The sequence below is a fragment of the Perna viridis genome, chromosome 5 (genome assembly GCF_037379345.1).
Source record: "Perna viridis isolate PV_CMFRI_1.1 ecotype Kerala chromosome 5, ASM3737934v1, whole genome shotgun sequence".
Lineage (NCBI taxonomy): Eukaryota > Metazoa > Mollusca > Bivalvia > Mytilida > Mytilidae > Perna > Perna viridis.
In genome coordinates this window covers 27,868,384-27,886,778 of record NC_142449.1, presented here as the reverse complement: position 1 = coordinate 27,886,778, position 18,395 = coordinate 27,868,384, and the positions used below count along the sequence as shown (strand labels likewise).

Here is an 18,395-nt window from a genome sequence, read left to right as displayed (position 1 = left end):
GTATGGCCTTGGATAGTGAAATGTAAAAAAAAATTAAAGCAGTATTTTAGTACAACTTTGCCCATTTAATGGATCTAACTAATGACTTCAAGTCCCTGTGGTTCTATAGTCAGTCGTCATTATAACTTGTTTGACAAGATGGGTTATCTGTTTCCAACATGATAAACAACTTCTATCTACTGATGATATTTTTCCTATTTGTGTTTAATTTTAGTTCCCTTGTGTTAGTCGACTCGCCCGTTATGTTTTAGTGTATCCGGTATTGTTTTATCCATGGATTTCCCCTCATTTGTTTATACGATTGGTATTTTCAAATTCCAACTCGAATTCTTTGTGCTGATGTGACCGCTGATTACCAGTTATGACGCAATAGCATTCAAATGCTATTTAATCATCACCGGTTTATTCACGCCGCAACGGAAGGGGGATTTAGCAGGCTGTAAAACCTAGATTTGACCCACCATTTTGTTTGAAATGTCTGTGCCAAGTCAGGACCATTGTGGTACCAGCTGCTCCGGTGAAATATAATCAATTTTGCCAGATTTGTTTTTGACTTGACTTGATTATGGATCGGATTGGTGTTCATTAGTTTTATTGTTACCTTTATTTGTATTTTTTACCCACGTTATCGCTATTTCTCTTCCAAAACGTGTTTAACATATATTAGTCTCAGATATCACAAAATCAATAGTCGGTAGTTTAAGTTATTTCTTGATATAATTTCTTTATACGAATTAACAAGACAAATTGGCATTATCTTTTGCAATATGTATCTTCTCTGTTTTTATTTACAATAATCAAGCATTACACCATCTACTACTGTCAACCTCTTCGTATACATTGGGTTTGACTTGTGCATCATTGTCGTGACCCTCGTATACATCAGTTTGATCTGTTTTGCCTTTATATTTATCGTCATAAATATTTCGTTTGTCGTTTATGCTTTTGTCAAGATCGTCATATTCGTCACCTGGCGTGTTGATTATACCCTTGTGAAGGTCCTGGTATACACGGGGCTTCTCTTCCGTGCTTTTGTTAAGATCGTCAATAACATTGGGTGCATCTTCTGTACCCTTGTTGAGATCATCGTTTTCATTGGGTAAGCATTGTTTTCCCTTATCCAGATCTACAATAACATTGTGTTTTTCTTTTGTTCCATTGTCTATATCGATGATAAATTTGTCTTCATCTATTGTACTGTAATCAACATCTTTGAATGCATTTTGATTGCCTTTGGAACCCTTGTCCGTTAAGTCGTTTACATAGGATTTGTCTTTTGTGCCCTTGTCAAGATCGGCGATAACCTTGATTTCACCTTCTGTTACTTCACCGAAATCTTTATTTTCATGAGAGTTGTCTTTTATGCCCGTATCCAGATCGTAAAAAAGACCGCGTTTCTCATTTGTACCATTGTTCACATCGTCGTATTCACTGGGTTCTGTACCCTTATTAAGTTCGTCAAGAACTTTGGGTTCATCTTTTGTACCCTTGTCTAGGTCGTCATATACACTGAATGTTTCTTTAGTACTCTTGGCCAGGTCGTCATATACACTGAATGTTTCTTTAGTACTCTTGGCCAGGTCGTCATACACACTGAATGTTTCTTTAGTACTCTTGGCCAGGTCGTCATACACACTGGGATTGTCTTTTGTGCCCTTTTTCAGTTTGTCGATAACTTTGCGTTCCTTTTTGGTAGCCAATATCTTAAAACTCTTATGAGCCCTGAAGAGTATTTGAAACATAATACTATTAGCAGGAAAATCAATCATTGAAGCCTTTGGTAAGTACAGTGAGCAATTATGGCAAAGTTTTATTTTAATTTTAGTATCAAAAGTTGGTTTATAAATCATTTTAAATGATAATTACTGCATTTATTTTTTTGAAAATTATGACTTATTAAGCACGTAAGACTTTCTTATTTCTTTTCTGACGACATAGTTAGGTTAAATCAAAGTTGGGCAATCAAATTAAAAGTGCAAGTAATGCTTTATTACATGTTTTGGGTAGCATGCTCACACTTTGATCGCAGTAAGATAACTTGTCCTCGTTTTTTGCTGTAATGCAGTTCACAAGCTTTTTGATCAAATAAGATATATGACGCTAAAATTTACTTACACAGCACAGTCATCTGTTTATGAAAGATAAGAAATAATTAAGAATGATTAGGAACAACTTACAAATTACATCGATGTCATATCTGGTTTAGTTAAAAGGAAACGAAATGTGGAAGCTTGATATTATCACTATCATGTATGACTGATGCGGGAATGGATATACACGGATTATTTCATGCTAAGAATATTTCATATTCTATGTTTTAATAGCCCGTTAGCATTGGTATTAGTGCAAGAACGGTTACAGTTCGATATGGAAAAATTATTTTATACATTGTTTTTTCAAACGAAATGATTCTCTGAACATTGCCCAATATGTGTTGAAGAAGTAATCATTTTATTCATCTTACTCCTAAACTGCATTATTTGTAATTTTATGTACAGAAGCATGCTTATACTTGAACATTTATATCTCGTTAAGTTTGAATCTTTAAAGAATAATCACAAGAAGTTTATCTTTAACATGATACCTTACCTTTTGGTTTCTTTTTTAAATCTGTATTAACGTGTAAATCCTTCTTTGAATCTAACGAGTCATAATTAGATAGTTCTCTAAAATTATCAAGTTAAATAATTTAGCTGTAATTCACACAGATGCTTATTAGCTAACTTGGTTGCATGATATTTGCAAAGGGCTAATAACAAATGAAAGTGGTATAATCATAGTAGTACATGTAGGTTATTCTAACTGAAGCCTCGCAAATAACTACAAGGCTGGGCAAATCAGCTGTAGTAACTTAAAATATATCTATCTATATATATTTTGAAAATCATAGCAATAAAGGTCTTGTCAGTTATCTTTTTATTAGTTATTAATTGTGACATTGAAACTCTCACGCGTTTTCCTATAATTGTGTTCAACCTTACGACACTTGTATTAAAGATGACAAATTGCCTTTTTATTGTATTACTTATATAAACCACAGTCCTAAATATAGAGTATCATAGAACATCATCAAGGTGCAATCATTTTTTTTTTTTTACATTTGTCATAGATTTTTTTTGTCATTTTGAAAAATGGCTTATTAAGGAGTTTGACCATTTAAACAAAGTCATCAAAGACTTGTTTTTGAGCTTATAAACACAATGGCTTCATCCATCATCCATGTAATAAGAAGTCTAAGTACAAGTTTTTGAGAATAGTACGAATCGAGAAGCCCACTGTTTGCTACTTTTGTTAACAAATATCACGTTTATGTAATTTCGTGAACGAGAAAAAAGTCACTATATGGGTTCTGTCGTTGCACACACGAGAAATACAAAAACAAATATGATGTGTTTCTATTTCACTGTAATATTAGATTACTTGATATTTTTGATATTAAGAGAGGGAGCTTGAGAAACTCCCGCGAGTTGAACGAAATATTTGATAGTCTGTTTATCGCTGTTTTGCTGAAGTGTAAGGTATTAGTTTTCTTTTATTTTCATTTTCCTGACCTACATATGTTTTATAAGCGCTGCAAAGTTTCTTTTCGGAACTATTTTTCAGCGACGTGCTACGTGACGTCACGTATCTTCTGCAGCTGTGACACACATCATTTGAAACAAACAATCGGTTAACTACATGTATAACGGTCGTGTTTAAAATTTGTGGAATAATTTAGGGATTTATTCATTCTTATCGGGTAAGTTACTGTATTTAATCATTTTCCATTATAAACTAGAAAATAATGCTACAAATTAGCCATTATTTATTGCACAGTAAACAAAGAGACGGTTATTTGGGTTGTCTGTTGCTGTTGCTTGTATGTCACGCGAGAACATAGAAACTAGAGATAATTTTCATTCTCACTCGACAAAAAAAAAAAAAAAAAAAAAAAAAAAAAAAAAAAAAAAAAAAAAACGATTATTTATTATATTTAGTCAGTCAACGAATTTATTTCTTTACGTTCAAGTTGTTTGCAGTAAATAAAAAATAGATATGTGCATTCTCCAATAAAATGTTAATTTCGAACTTTACTTACACGTCAGTGTATCCATCTACAAAATATAACAACAGATCCACAAAAGGAAGTAGGTTAATTAAAATATAAATGCCCAAAAGAAAATTATTCTGCTCTTCATGTTGAATGTAAAAAAAAGTAAATAAATAAATGTCACATATAGAAACACTCAATGTATGAAACTTTGACCTTTGATCTTTGATACTAGTACTCAGCTACTTACGTATGGCTATTTTCAGAATTTAGATATTCGCGTTTTTTGCATGAACATATTGCAGTTGCACCAGTATTAACGATTTAACAAATTAACAATTTAACGAATTGTTACAAAAATGTTTCTTCCTCATTTTAATGTTGCGAGTCTTTTTAAATTCCAATTTTCAACTGCTTATAAGAAAGGAAATTAGAATGTATTTTTAAAAGCATTACTAACTTTTTTGTCTCCCAATAATGCAATGATTGTCTTTCATACTTAAAAAATTCTACTGTCGCAATAATATATGAGGTAATGAGGTCGAACGAATAATCCAGGGAAACCAAGTATCTAGCGGTAATCAAAAGATTGTAATCCAGGTACAAAGACAAGATATGGAAAACAGACATCTACAACAAAAAACACAGAGTAACTAAAATCATACATACAATGTAACAAAACAAATAAGCAACTCGGACTCCACTAAAAACTGGGAGCATGGACCAGGTGCACCGGCAGGGTTAGCCTCTTCTGTTTTTTCTAGAAACATCCGCTGAGTTGCTCATAAAAAGGCAAGTCCGGGGTAGACGTAAGAGGAAAGGAAAGGAAACACACAATATAATTAATCTAAACTGCACACATTTAAAGCGGGATTTAAAAATACACACCAGCTTTCTGGTTATTGGTCTTTTACATATTGTCTAAGGTATATATCACTTTGATATGTAGTTTATATGTGTTATAGATACCTTTGTCGTTTGATGTCCTATTTTCAGTTCCCGTGTTAGAATTTCCTTTAGCCGAATTCCTCTTCACGACCTGCCTAAAAATGATGCAATGAAGATTGACTATACTTTATCGATAAAATTAAAGACGTAAAATTAAGGTGGATCGTGTCTATTATACGGAGCATACTTTCCTGTCATCTTGAAAAAAAAAAAAAACAAAACAAAAACAAAACAAAACAAAAACATACAGACATATCTATATTTTCTAATAATGTTTAAAACTTATTTCACATGATTTTTTACATATAAAGTTTGTAAATTAAAACTATTATTTAAAAAAAAAGCCTCCTTCAGGGGGAGATAATTTGCGGGAAAATTCTTTCTACTCGGAGATGAAATGTTCTGTTGAAATATACAGGGAATTTCATTTGTTTTAATATATTGCAAAACAAAGTTCGTTGACCCCAGTTTTCATTTTGAAATATGTTAAGTGTTCTCAATATAAATTTATAATGAATTTTATCTTCCAGAACTTTGCAAAAAATTGCCCACAGAATCCATGTAAAATGTAGTAAAATATTGGCTCTTATAAGGCTGAATTATCGCTATATGAAGTTCGGTTATCTATGTTATTATATTCAAATTCTAAAGTATGTTCATCTAGGGTCATCTTTGGGAAAAAAACTAGGAAAATTTATCAACTAGAAATATTAGGTATGATCTATCTCAAAAGGGTTTGCTGAATGAAATCTGAGATGTAATTCAAAATGTGCTTTTCCATTTATATATTTCTAAATCATTTGATTGAATATATTCTAAATGGTCCACCTTCAAATATCCCGACATATAACACTTAATGTCAGATTTCTGGTCATTGAGTAATGTTATAGTTTCTAACAATGCCAGTGTTTAATGAGAAAAATGTAGTTTTTAGCAAGTCATCAATTTAAGTCTTATTACACATTTTCATTTTCAATGAATCATGTAAGTACTGTACAGGTAAATTTGACAGTATCTTATTGTCTAATCCTACACTACATCCATTTAGATTTCATCACGCAAAAAAAACACAAAAAAAAAAAAAAATTAAATTACGCAGATTGCCCCATTTACATTTGCTCTATCCTAAAATAAATAAAACAACAAAATACCAACATACAAACAAACAAATCCCAATAGAAATTACGTCTATAAAGTTCTAACCCAAGTCTTTTTATTTTGTAATTCTTAAATAATAGAGATATATGTTCATGAAATTTTGGGTATTGGTAAATAAATTGAATATAAGCATTAAAGATAAACTTAAATTTCACTTACTTGGATGAGGCACTAACATCTAGATTTAAAAACAAGTACATTGTAGGTATAGTAACATTTCAACTTCAATATATGATTTTTTAATTCAAAAACATTTGCAACTGATTTGGATAAAACAGGCTTTCAAGGTATAAATTAATCATTCAGTTTTTAATAAGAAACAACTGATCGAAATAGCGATCTGCAGTTCTTTATTAGACAAAAAAACTTCAAAGTGAATATGGTAAATCTTTTAATTGTTTACTGCAGCCGTGTACGATAAAGTAATATTTTGTGGATGTCTTACCTTTTTATCAGTATTTTTAATGAAGCAAACAATTTTTTTTGTTATTTGAATGAGACTATCGAGTATGTATTAATAGGTCGAGAGTTCTACTATACATGTTGACAAGTGATGTTAACTATCCCTTCCAAACATCAACACAGTTCGCTTAATGTGGGTAATTGCTCACATTGTCTCAGGATAGGTTTCTGACCTCGAGTGCGGCAGGTTGTTGGTTCGATCTTTTTCCAGGTTAAATCAAAGCGTTTAAAATTCTTTTTTAAATCATGATAAATAAATAAATAAATAAACCAATCAATCAATCAATCAGATATAGCACAAAAATGATCTTCAGACTTTTCATTTTATCCTTTTATACCAAAAGCATACAAAAATAAATAACATATCAATTCATTTATTGAAAAGTAAATTTAGACCATATTTGTCTTGATGGAAACGAATAAGGTAAATATGGTAGGCATGATAATTAAAAAAAAAGAACGTTTATTCTGACAAGTGTAATTCTGACTGAAATAGGTGGAGGTGGGCTTACCTGCACAAATTCTGTATGCAAAAACACTATTTATAATTACAGAGATGAAAAGCACTGATGATGACAGTACAATTGCAACACTGGTCATCACACTACTTTCTGCTTCAGAATGTATGTCTGAAATAAAACTGCTTATGTATATGTAATTATAATAACATGTTTATGTTTTTTAAATATTTATATTATTCAACGGGTCATAGGTTTCCTTTCCTCGTTTGTCTACCCCGGACTTGACTTTTTATGAGCAACTCGGCGGGTGTTTCTAGAAAAGCAGAGGACGCATACCCTACCGGTGCACCTGGTCCATGCTACCAGTTTTTAGTGGAGTCCGAGTTGCTCATTTACTTTTGTTACTTTGTATGTATGATTTTAGTTAGTTTATGTTCTTTGTTGTGTATGTCTGTTTTCCATGTCTGGTCTTTGTCCCTGGATTACATTCTTTTGATTACCGCTATAACCTTGGTTCCCTTGATTACTCATTCCTATGTATACATACCATTGAACTGAGGAGAAAGAACATTTTACAAGTCTATTTCCCCTTTTATATCTTGGAGAGGAAGAATGTTTGAAAATTTTGAAGGTAGTTGGATAAAGGCACACGGTCATTCAAGCTACACGAAGCAGCAGAGGTCGTTTTCTCTATTACTAACCGCTGCATATATGCCTTTCACTGAAAAACGACTGAAAAGTGCCGAATTGTGAAATAACGTAAGTATTTATTTTATCTGACGTGAAAAAGAACAGGTCCAATTAAAAAAATAAATATATATTCTTCTTAATTTGAACGAAAGGATTAATAAAACAACAGGACCGTATTGCATTTTTAAACTAGCTCCAGCGTAATACCTTTAACAACCAGCTGTTGTTTTTGTAGTTTTTTATCCAAGAATGTACATGCATACTCTCCTTCATCTAATTTTTTTACATCATATATTACCAGATTGTATTCTCCTTTGGAACCAGTTATGTTTAGTCTCTTTTGGAAATCTATTGGAACAGAGTCATTAATTTTATAGTTCTCTGATAAGTACAACACTAGGTGCTGTTGCAGGGTCCAAATTATTTTTCCTTCACTACTTGGTGCTCTACATTTGAAATTAACCGTAGCACCAGTCATCACTGATTGAGACTGTGCGTCTGTAAATTTTACATCTGCCAGAAAAGACAAACATAAATATCAGTGATATCATTTAATCGAATGTATACATATTTCTTTATTTTCACTGTTATTTTTTTCGCTTTAGTTTCTTTGGGCGCGTCATTATGTTTATTTCGTGTTCGTTGTTGTTTTGTCTGTTTTTTTTTCTAAATGTCTAGTCATTATCCGTGGAATATATTCTTTTGATTTCTGCTTGATTCATGGTCTATTTGATTACTCTTAATAGATACGTTTCAATAGTGAAAATTCAAAAAAACAAATATACACTTACCCGATAATATTGCTATAAGATAAACCTTGAATATTGATAGAACCGCCATTTTGATTGCATCACGAATTTGAAGTGCTGTAATAAATCAAATAAAAAAAAAGGTTCCGTATTATGAACAATTTTAAATTCTACACATGCTAATCTTCCGCACTCCATGAACGTTAGTAATTTCATACATTTCAATTCTTTTTAATTTCGATAGTTAATTTTACAATCGGTCTTGTCAACTTCCTTTATACTATTGCCTAGTACTGAAACTGAAAACAAAAGTCCAAAATGAAGTTTGTCTTTTCACTTCCTAGCACATAAAGCAGTTGTTCAAATATGACAGAACAAAAATGGAGTGCCATCTTTATAATACTATTACACTGAATAATTTAAGGTTTAAATATGGCAATTAGATAAGGCGATTGGTTTCCCGGTTTCCATTTCGGTACTTCATTAAATTGATTTCCTGAACAAAATAAAAAAAAAGTGTCATTTGTTAAGACATCAATTCGAATAATTAATTTTGATTTTAATTTTCGTTAGTTCAAACTATATTCATGACTGGAAGCTTTGGATAATTTGTTTTTAAATCGTACCTCATCATATGATATGTTACATTTGTTATACCTTTGCAATTCTACGTATTCATGTGTTATACAGAATGACACAATTGGTTCACTACAATTTAAAAAAAGAAAACTTTCAATCTAAAAGATTATTCAATTTAAAACATATATGATGTATCGACTAGAGTGCAATGCGCTTGCACGGAAACGTATTGTGAAAATAGTTTCAATCTGTAACTTTGGCATTATCAAAAGCCACAAATGTCCTTAAATCTAATGATTCAATTTTTGATTGTCAGTAATATTTAACTGGCAAATGCATTTCCCCAGAACAAATGCAACAAATCTTGGCTACGTGTGTCAGACGCAGATTACTAGCACATTTTGTTAATAATTTATAGCATGCACTATAGAAGGTTGGAATATAATTTTCAAGTTATCATATATGTCCATCGTGTTGACAGATCTACATATTTAGCTAAGATTTTGTTCCTTGTACATAGGATAATTTATTTCATAGCATCTCCTTTTACCTTTTTTTACCTAGGCTGACTTTATAGATGATCTGATCAGAAAGAAAGAATATCGTTTGGCTAGATCCTTCAATCTCAGTTTCCGCTATATAGATGACGTATTATCTTTAAACAATCCTAATTTCGGGGATTTGATACATCGCATCTACCCAAAAGAACTTGAGATAAAGGATACTACAGACACTGTGAAGTCAGCCTCATTTCTTGACCTACACTTAGAAATCGATGGTAAAGGAAAACTATTGACCAAATTTTACGACAAACATGATGACGTTTCATTCAGAATTGTCAACTTTCCTTTCATCTGTGGCAACATCCCTTCGGCTCCTGCGTGTGGAGTCTTCATATCACAACTCATACGTTATGCCAGGGCTTGCAGAAACTAAGCAGACTTTTTGTATCGCTATAGAACTCTAACAAATAGGCTTGTGGAACAGGGTTATGTTGCTACAAGATTGGAGTCATCACTACAGAAGTTTTATGGTCGTCATCATGAACTCGTGGATCGTTATGGTGTATCCATCAGCATCATGAAAACTGATTTATTCAACTGGTCATAGGTTTCCTTTCCTCGTTTGTCTACCCCGGACTTGACTTTTTATGAGCAACTCGGCGGGTGTTTCTAGAAAAGCAGAGGACGCTTACCCTACCGGTGCACCTAGTCCATGCTCCCAGTTTTTAGTGGAGTCCGAGTTGTTCATTTACATTTTTTACTTTGTATGTATGATTTTAGTTACTTTATGTTCTTTGTTGTGTATGTCTGTTTTCCATGCCTGGTCTTTGTCCCTGGGTTAAATTCTTTTGATTAACGCTATAACCTTGGTTCCCGTGATTACTCTTACATTGTCCAGAACCAGCGATCCATCATTGAATTTTCGGGTGACATACATTTTGCATTTTATGATATACCGAGACTGCAAGACTTCTGTCTCCTTGGTTCTCTTGTGTAGCATTTGTTAGTCTTACATCATAACCGTTAATCCTTTGGAAGCATGTTTTAATATCGTGAAAGCAAAGCTCCTTATAAATTTTTGTACCCTTTTGACATGAAAGTGTGCTGCAATATAGAATCCATTGATAAGCCCTTGTTATCATTATGTCGATGAAGAACTTGGCCTTGGATTAAAAAAAAATTCTCAAAGAAAGGGTTTCTCAAATATTTACTTCGCTAAAATTTCAACCAATCAAATTAGCTATTTGAGGAAAAACTCAAGTTATATGAAACTGATCATTCATATTGGTAGCAGTCTTAATCGATTGTTTTTTCTGGTCGCTGAATACAAACCAATAACGTCAAAAGAACATCGAAATGGATGTGTAAGGAGTTGCATATACATTTTAGTTATCATTGTTTTGTTTGTTTGAAAATATCCTAGACAGAACGTGTTAGTCAGTCAGTAACTTTACAATTTCTTGTTACCTTTTCAAAAGAAAAGGTGATTATTTACAGCTTGAAAAATAGCTTATGAAGAATAGAAACGATGCTTAGAAAGAGAAACTCCGATCATGAATACACATATAAATTAGAGGAATATAAATAAAAATAACAAAGAATTGAGAAAGTGAGACAAAACTAAAAACTGTATTGACCGCTTTTACTGGTCTGTTTCTAAACTAAAACAATCATCGAATTGATTACGTGACATCAAATCTTGGTTAAAATGAAAGAGGTTAATCCTTGTAGCTATGGCGAACTCTGGCATTTTTATACAAGTTAAATGATAATTTCTAATTATAGATTATTCTATATTCAATGATGAAACAATAATATTGACTTATGTTTTTACAATTACCTCTTGAAAACAACCACATTTTGACATTGCTCTACGTGTCTCTACGTATCAATGTATGCCTACCTATCCAAACATAACGCATTTAAGCATGACGCAAAGGGACCGCTTATTGTGAAAAATTAGTTAGCATGCACGGAATGAAATCCTCAAAACTATATTTCTAAATTGAAATACTGTTTTCAAATGTATACATACGATCGTATTATTGTTCTTCAAAATAGTTACATTATCATAAAAATACACATCGTTCAAACGAAATTAAAAAAAAAGATGCTCGTGATTGTGTATGGAGATAAAACCGATCTTCAGAGAAATGTCTTATCGGGGCCTTTATTGCAAGGGTTGTGACTTCATGTTCTACTACTGTAATTAATTGACACTCTAGAATAGCAGTAGTACACGTATTTCTTTCTGTTTTTACCAGAATCATAGGAACGTTCCCTTTGCGAATCCTTTTTTAGTAATGCTTTCTTTTTGTATTTAATTAGGTAGCAGTCCATGTAAGAATTATGCAAAAATAGTGATTCATGCTTTAAAAAGGTACAATGGTGTTTTTCTTTTTAACTTGTTTATTTTGGTCCTTAATCATATCCTACAGTCATAAAAACTTTAATTGACACAAGCTCTGAGTCTGGCGTTGGAAACTCAGCCAGCTGCAGCCTTCTCAGAAAATACACAGTCGGGAAATGTAATAATAGAATAATTAATTGGAAGGAGTGAATAACCAAAATATGATCACGAGTGCCGAAGAACGCATAGATTAAACGAGAGTGCGGAAATTGTTAAATTTTACTGCGTTCTTGGCATGAGTGATCATATTAGGGTTATTCCTTTTGAACAGTATATAAAATTTGCATTAAAAGTAATCACTTAAATGTTTAGAAATGTTGCCATTATCACCATTTTCGTACGGCCACCCGCCACAAACCACCAAAAATTGGGAAAAAAATATATATGGTTAACTTTCTTTTAAATCATACGAATCTTTTGAATTTAGTACATTAGTATAGCTAATGGAAGGTGACTTTTTGAATCTTATTCCAATACACAATCGTACCTGCCTGTTGCTGGTCCGGTTAATCCGCCAGGAACACTGCGGAATCAAATCTCTACAGCTTTTAACTTAAACCTCCACTACACCCTTCAGTTTGGTAGGCTGGTGGGGATGGTGGCGGTTGGAAAAAATTTTTGCAAACTTAGTAACTTGCAGCCATACCCAAATATCAATGACGTAATGCTAAAATAACAACCAATCAAATTCTAAGCATATGCTTACTATAAATAACCTCGTAGAGACAACATAAACCTGCCTTATCTATATAAGCCTTAATTTATGTCGTTAAAATCAGAATTAGATGTAACCTTAAGTTATTAACGTGCCATCTATGATATGAAAAGGGAAGGGAGTTCTCCTGATAACTACAGGACACCTACATGTACAATGTATGATTGTGACTTAGACTGAAATATCATTCTAGTTACTTTAATGTATTTGTTCGGGTGAATTGTATAGCCCTGTCCTACATCCACATTCCTCGACCTAATTACCTTGACCCTCTATATGACGACTCGTAATGAACTAAATGAATAGCTGCACAAATACTTGCAGGCCCTCTGCGAATAGCTTGACTGCATTGTTTCCTCCTACCTCAGTTAGGCCATGACTAAGAATATCACCGCCTTATAGTATTTTAGTTGTTGTTCATATGAATAGTCTGATCTGTATTATCAGCCTATGTCTTTTGAAGTGAAAAGGTGATCTGTTGTAGGAAATCTGTTATCATATACATGTATTCACTACCTCGTGTCAAAATAATTAAAACCCAACTAAATTTAAAGGTTAATAAGTCTATTACTAGTTCAAAACAAAACATATATACAAAGTTTAAAAATATCGTTTCACAAAAGTAATAATCTTACCACTACAAGACATTAATTTTTATACTCAAGTTTGGCTTTGGGGCAGACTCAGTATTGAAAGTCTTACTAACAATGCTGAACTCGGTGTAACAGCTGAACATGCTACAAGATCCGATGAATAGATGTATCGGTGCAGCATAGGTTACAAGAGCCGGAAAAACGAGTAATGCAGCTTGAAATGATGCTGTAACTAATTGATCACTTGTCAACTCGGTGTAGTTAGCTAAAAGAGCCGGAAGCGTGGCCAAATGCTACTCGGTGTAACTGGAACTACAAGAGCCGGAAGACAAGCAGGTGTGTTGTACAAGACCATAGTAGAAAGAGCATAACCTCAAGATAATGCCTAAAATACATGTAGTATGAACCCTAAAGCATGTAATTTTACACTAACATTAAATGAAGCATGAAAAGTTTTGGGGATTAATTAATTAGGTAATCCCTTACTCTAAAAATTAATTAAAACGGCCAAAAATCAGATTGTATACATTGTTGTAATTATGCAATCTGAGTGCCCCAAAATTAAATATAAGGATGATCCTGATAAAACTAATTAACTATAGGTACAACAACTTAAATAGTACTAACTTAAAATTAACCCAGTGAATACTTAATTCATACTTAAAAATTGAAGATGTTGTTACACACTTGTGACTTAGACTGAAGTATCATCCTAGTTACTTTAATGTATTTGTTCGGGTGAATTGTATAGCCCTGTCCTACATCCACATTCCTCGACCTAAATACCTTGACCCTCTATATGACGACTCGTAATGAACTAAATGAATAGTATAGATAAAGCAGTAAATAAACTCAATCATGAGGATTATTATTAGCTTTTTGTGCATTTTTGATCACCGAGTCTGAAGTTTTGATATATCTACAATAAGTATCTGAGGACCATCGACCCAAAAGCTTAATTAGATGGTTCTCAACACAGACCCTGCCTGCAGTTGATGCAGCCCCAATGCGGAAAGAATTACCATTATAACATGTAGAATCATAGCCTAAAATGTCCATGGTATGTTTAAACATATTTAAAAAGTAAGATCTTGAAATAGCATTTCCATATATATTTACAAACAATGGAGTGTCTAGAGATGGATTATTTTGTAGCCTTTTCTTCATATACATACAACATATTTTATGAGGACATATATCCTTGCCTAAAAGGATCTGTTTTGGATGTTTTGAGTTTAAGATGTACACAATCAGTCATAATTATCAAATCTGAAACACATAAATGAAATGCTGGATCAAAATTCTCAGCACTATCTACTGTAAACTCGTAACATCTTAAAAAAAAACAAAAAATGCCATTGTACACATGGCTTCCAGCAGTAAATTTTCATAGCTACTTCCTTGACGCAGCCATAGACAAACTTTTTCTAAAATATCAACAGTGATAGGATATCTAGGCTTAGAAGTAATTGATTGAGTCCGTTTGACACCATTGATAATTGTCTTAAGGCGTCTGAGTTCAAGAACATTAGGATAACCAATATTTAATTCTAAACACTTAAACCTAATGCCACATAAATAAGACTTTATAGTGTTATAACTTATCAGTAGTTTACTAGTACAATAAGCTACGAAAAGTAGTAGGGTTTCTTCATCAACTTTTATATTAGAATACTCTGGTACTATAAAAGCTACAATCCCCGTTAATAGCAAAAAATTCAAGCCTTAAAGCCAGCTTGATACACTTGTCTAGGTTTACTTGAGATAGATTTATACCACAATTGATCCACTACATTGTAGAGTTCCAAAGCACGTGTTGAGGTGGAGGCACTGTACATGGTAGGCTCTGAGCCTCTGGTGCAAGTTGGCGGAATCTGTACATCTGCAAACGAGACATAGCATCTGCTATTGAATTGTATTTACCTGGCACATGTTTAGACATGAAAGTAAAGTTATATTAAGCGGCAACTAAAGTGAGTCGTCTCATTAAGGGCATAATATGTTGTGATTTTGATCTGCCTTTCTTTAGGATAGCTACTGTAGCCTCATTATCACACATAAACACTATTCTTTGTGTTTGCCACAAATGCCCCCACAAGATGGCAGCCACTACTATGGGGTACAGTTCCTTGAAAGCTATTGAGAAGGTACTGTCCTCCGCTAATACATCTATAAACATTGATGGCCATGCTTCAGAAAACCACAACCCTCTGTAATATCCTCCAAAATCTATAGTTCCTGAAGCAACTGTATATAGACACAATTCATCAGATGAAATACTTTCCACATTGTAAAACATGCTGACACCATTCCAATTACATAAACCATAACGCCACATTCTAATGTCTTCTCGGCACTCTTTATTTATCTTAACATAATGATGTAAAGCTCGAACAGTAGTTGACAATTTAATTAAATGTGACACAAAAGCTCTGCCAGGAATTACAACACGGGACGCAAAATTAAGATGACCAAGCAGTTGTAAGAGTTCCCGTTTTGTGCAGGATTTCTTGGACGAAAATTCGGTTAAAAAGGCAGTAATACGTAGTAGTTTCTCACGTGGTAGCCTAGCCTGCATTAAACTAGAATCAAAGATAATGCCTAAATATTCCATAACAGTATCTGGGCCAGTTGTCTTATGCTTAGCCGTAGGAACATTAAGTCTACCAAATATTGTATACAAAAGGTCCATGTTTCTTTGACTACATTTTTTAGGATGCTCAAAAGTAATAAAATCAACAAGAAGATGTAAAATAAACTGAATATCATAGTTGTTCTCAGCTATCCAACAAATTGCTTGTGAAAGCATGTCAAAAATCTTTGGTGATGACAGCCAAAGGCAAGTTTAGTATAGTAATAATAACTATCTCTCCATTTAAGACAAAACATATTCCACTGAGAAGGAACAATCGGCATAAGTTTAAACGCATCAGAAATGTCCGTTTTACACATTGATGTATTCCTACCTAAGTTTTGTATTATTTTAATAGCATCATCTATACGAACATAAGACAAAGAGCATTGTTCCTTATCAATCATGTCATTTACACTCTGATGTGTGTCGTCCTCATGAGGAGAAGATAAGTCTACTATAAGTCTATGTTTCCCTGAATATTTCCCTTTAGTCACACCAATAGGACTTACTCTGTATTTTGCAAAAGGCAAAGTAACAAATGGACCCGTAAAAAACCTTTGTTTACTTCACTTTCTATGAGTTTATCTACTATTTCTGGTTGTGTAATTGCTGAACGAAGATTTTTACACTCTTTACTAGGTACATCTACATCCGATATTAAGGTGTCAAAGCCATAAACAAGGCCATTACATTAGTAGTTAACAAAGTCCCTATCTGGATGTTTTAGCAATTCCTGTTGCAAAACACTAACATGAACAGGGGTATCAACTTTTGTATGTGAAGTACATGTAGCTAGTCACTTGCTGGTGGTGGCAAATTCTGTATGGTTTTGTTTTTGTGATTTTTTCTTGGTACAAGAAGAAGAACCGTGATTGTTAGAGAAGCACACAGAACATGTGAATATGCACACTGTTGCCTGTTACATATATTGTCATTGAAATTGTTACAAATTTCTTGATCGTTAAACATTATCCTTTTCCGGCCATAACGGTCACTATCCTTCACACTCACATTTGCCTTTAATTTAGGAGGGAAATTAGTTGGATTTTGTGTCCCTAACTGAGGACAGAAAGATGTAAGATGCATAGTAGATGAACAATAAGAGCATGTGTTAACCCTTGCATTGCCTGTTACTATACTCAGTAGTGATGTGTCCTTGATGGACCAATCTACCTTTATGTTTAAATCTTTCAAAGCTGCCGCTGCGCGGGCGGAAAACTGACAATGGTAATCATAAAATTTTGGACCATACACATTGAAAATATCAATTATGTTGGCTTCATACCTGTCTAATTCTATGCGCCTTTGTGGAAATTTGATGCACATTACCCTTTAAAATTTGCCAAAGGCGGTGATAAACTCACTAATTGTAAGCCCTTTATGTAATCTTGTATCCTCATGACCTGACATATTGAGTGTGATTGACCCCTGTTTCTGTACATAAGTTTTATCCTGTTCAATACGGGGGATTAACAAACTTGCAAGATTAATGTCTTTGCCTTCCCAAATACGCTTTTTAAGGATTTCAGGCACCACATCTATGTGGGGAATACATTCAGATGGGACTCCAAATTCAGAGTTTGGAAAGCCATACCCACCATGTGTGAAAGGCTGCTGACTGTTTGTCGTTTCAGTGGAATTTCCATTCCTAAAAGCTGCCAACGCCGTGGACAAATTGTTCTGGTCTCCACTGATTTGAGAGTTCTTATCACTATGAATTAATTTCATCACTGTCTGCTGAAGACCTATCATAGTTTGTTGCATCGTCTGCATAGAGTTTAAGATACCAGTCACAATGTTGTTGTTCATGGGCGCCGCCATATTGGATGACGTATTTGCGACAACATTCAGATCTCTACGCGAGCTTTTTTGGACCGCATCACTGCTATTATCCAACGCTAAAGTTGATAAATTTACCGAACTGTCAGAAGGAATATCAGTAGTATCAACCTCACTCGCTTCCTTTTCAGAATTCGGCGAATTGTCTTCATTAATTTCTGTACACACTTGAACGTTTGTACTATTTATATTATTTGTTGAAATGTTTCTACGCGCTATATTTTCCTCGTAAATCTTTTTCAGATTAGCTTTGCCGATCGAGAGTGGTACAAAAACATCAATTTTTTCTAGTTCTTGTTGTAATTTAGCTGCTGTCCAATTGTTTGGATTCGAGGTATCCCAAGGGGAAGATCTTTGCTTGTTCAGTCTAGATCGAGGTGCGCGTTTTTCCGCCATTTTGATAACTCTAAAACGGATATCTTTATTTGTACATACAATCCATCATCAGTGTTATAATTACAAATGTCAACATCGAACAAAACTGATTTGTTACATACACAAAGGTTGAAATATCGTTAGTTATGTATCGAATCGAAACGTTTGGAAATTTTTTTTGCAAACTGAGTAACTTGCAGCCATACCCAACTATCAATGACGTAATGCTAAAATAACAACCAATCAAA

General features: G+C 33.4%; 1 protein-coding gene and 1 pseudogene across 1 annotated transcript; both read right to left on the bottom strand.

Annotated features, from left to right (window-relative positions):
• Window positions 1-666: 666 nt before the first annotated feature.
• On the bottom strand, window positions 667-12,643 carry LOC148616934 (uncharacterized). The gene is made up of 10 exons (XM_088584108.1): window positions 12,478-12,643; window positions 8,541-8,615; window positions 7,957-8,262; window positions 7,111-7,227; window positions 6,296-6,314; window positions 5,000-5,073; window positions 4,079-4,094; window positions 2,590-2,666; window positions 2,116-2,128; window positions 667-1,722 (listed from the first exon to the last, which is right to left on the bottom strand). Exons 2-10 carry the CDS (start codon window positions 8,587-8,589, stop codon window positions 798-800), a joined length of 1,596 nt encoding a protein of 531 aa, XP_088440234.1. The 5' UTR covers window positions 8,590-8,615; window positions 12,478-12,643; the 3' UTR covers window positions 667-797.
• Window positions 12,644-14,150: 1,507 nt separating this feature from the next.
• Window positions 14,151-18,168, bottom strand: LOC148616933 (uncharacterized; annotated as a pseudogene).
• Window positions 18,169-18,395: the final 227 nt, after the last annotated feature.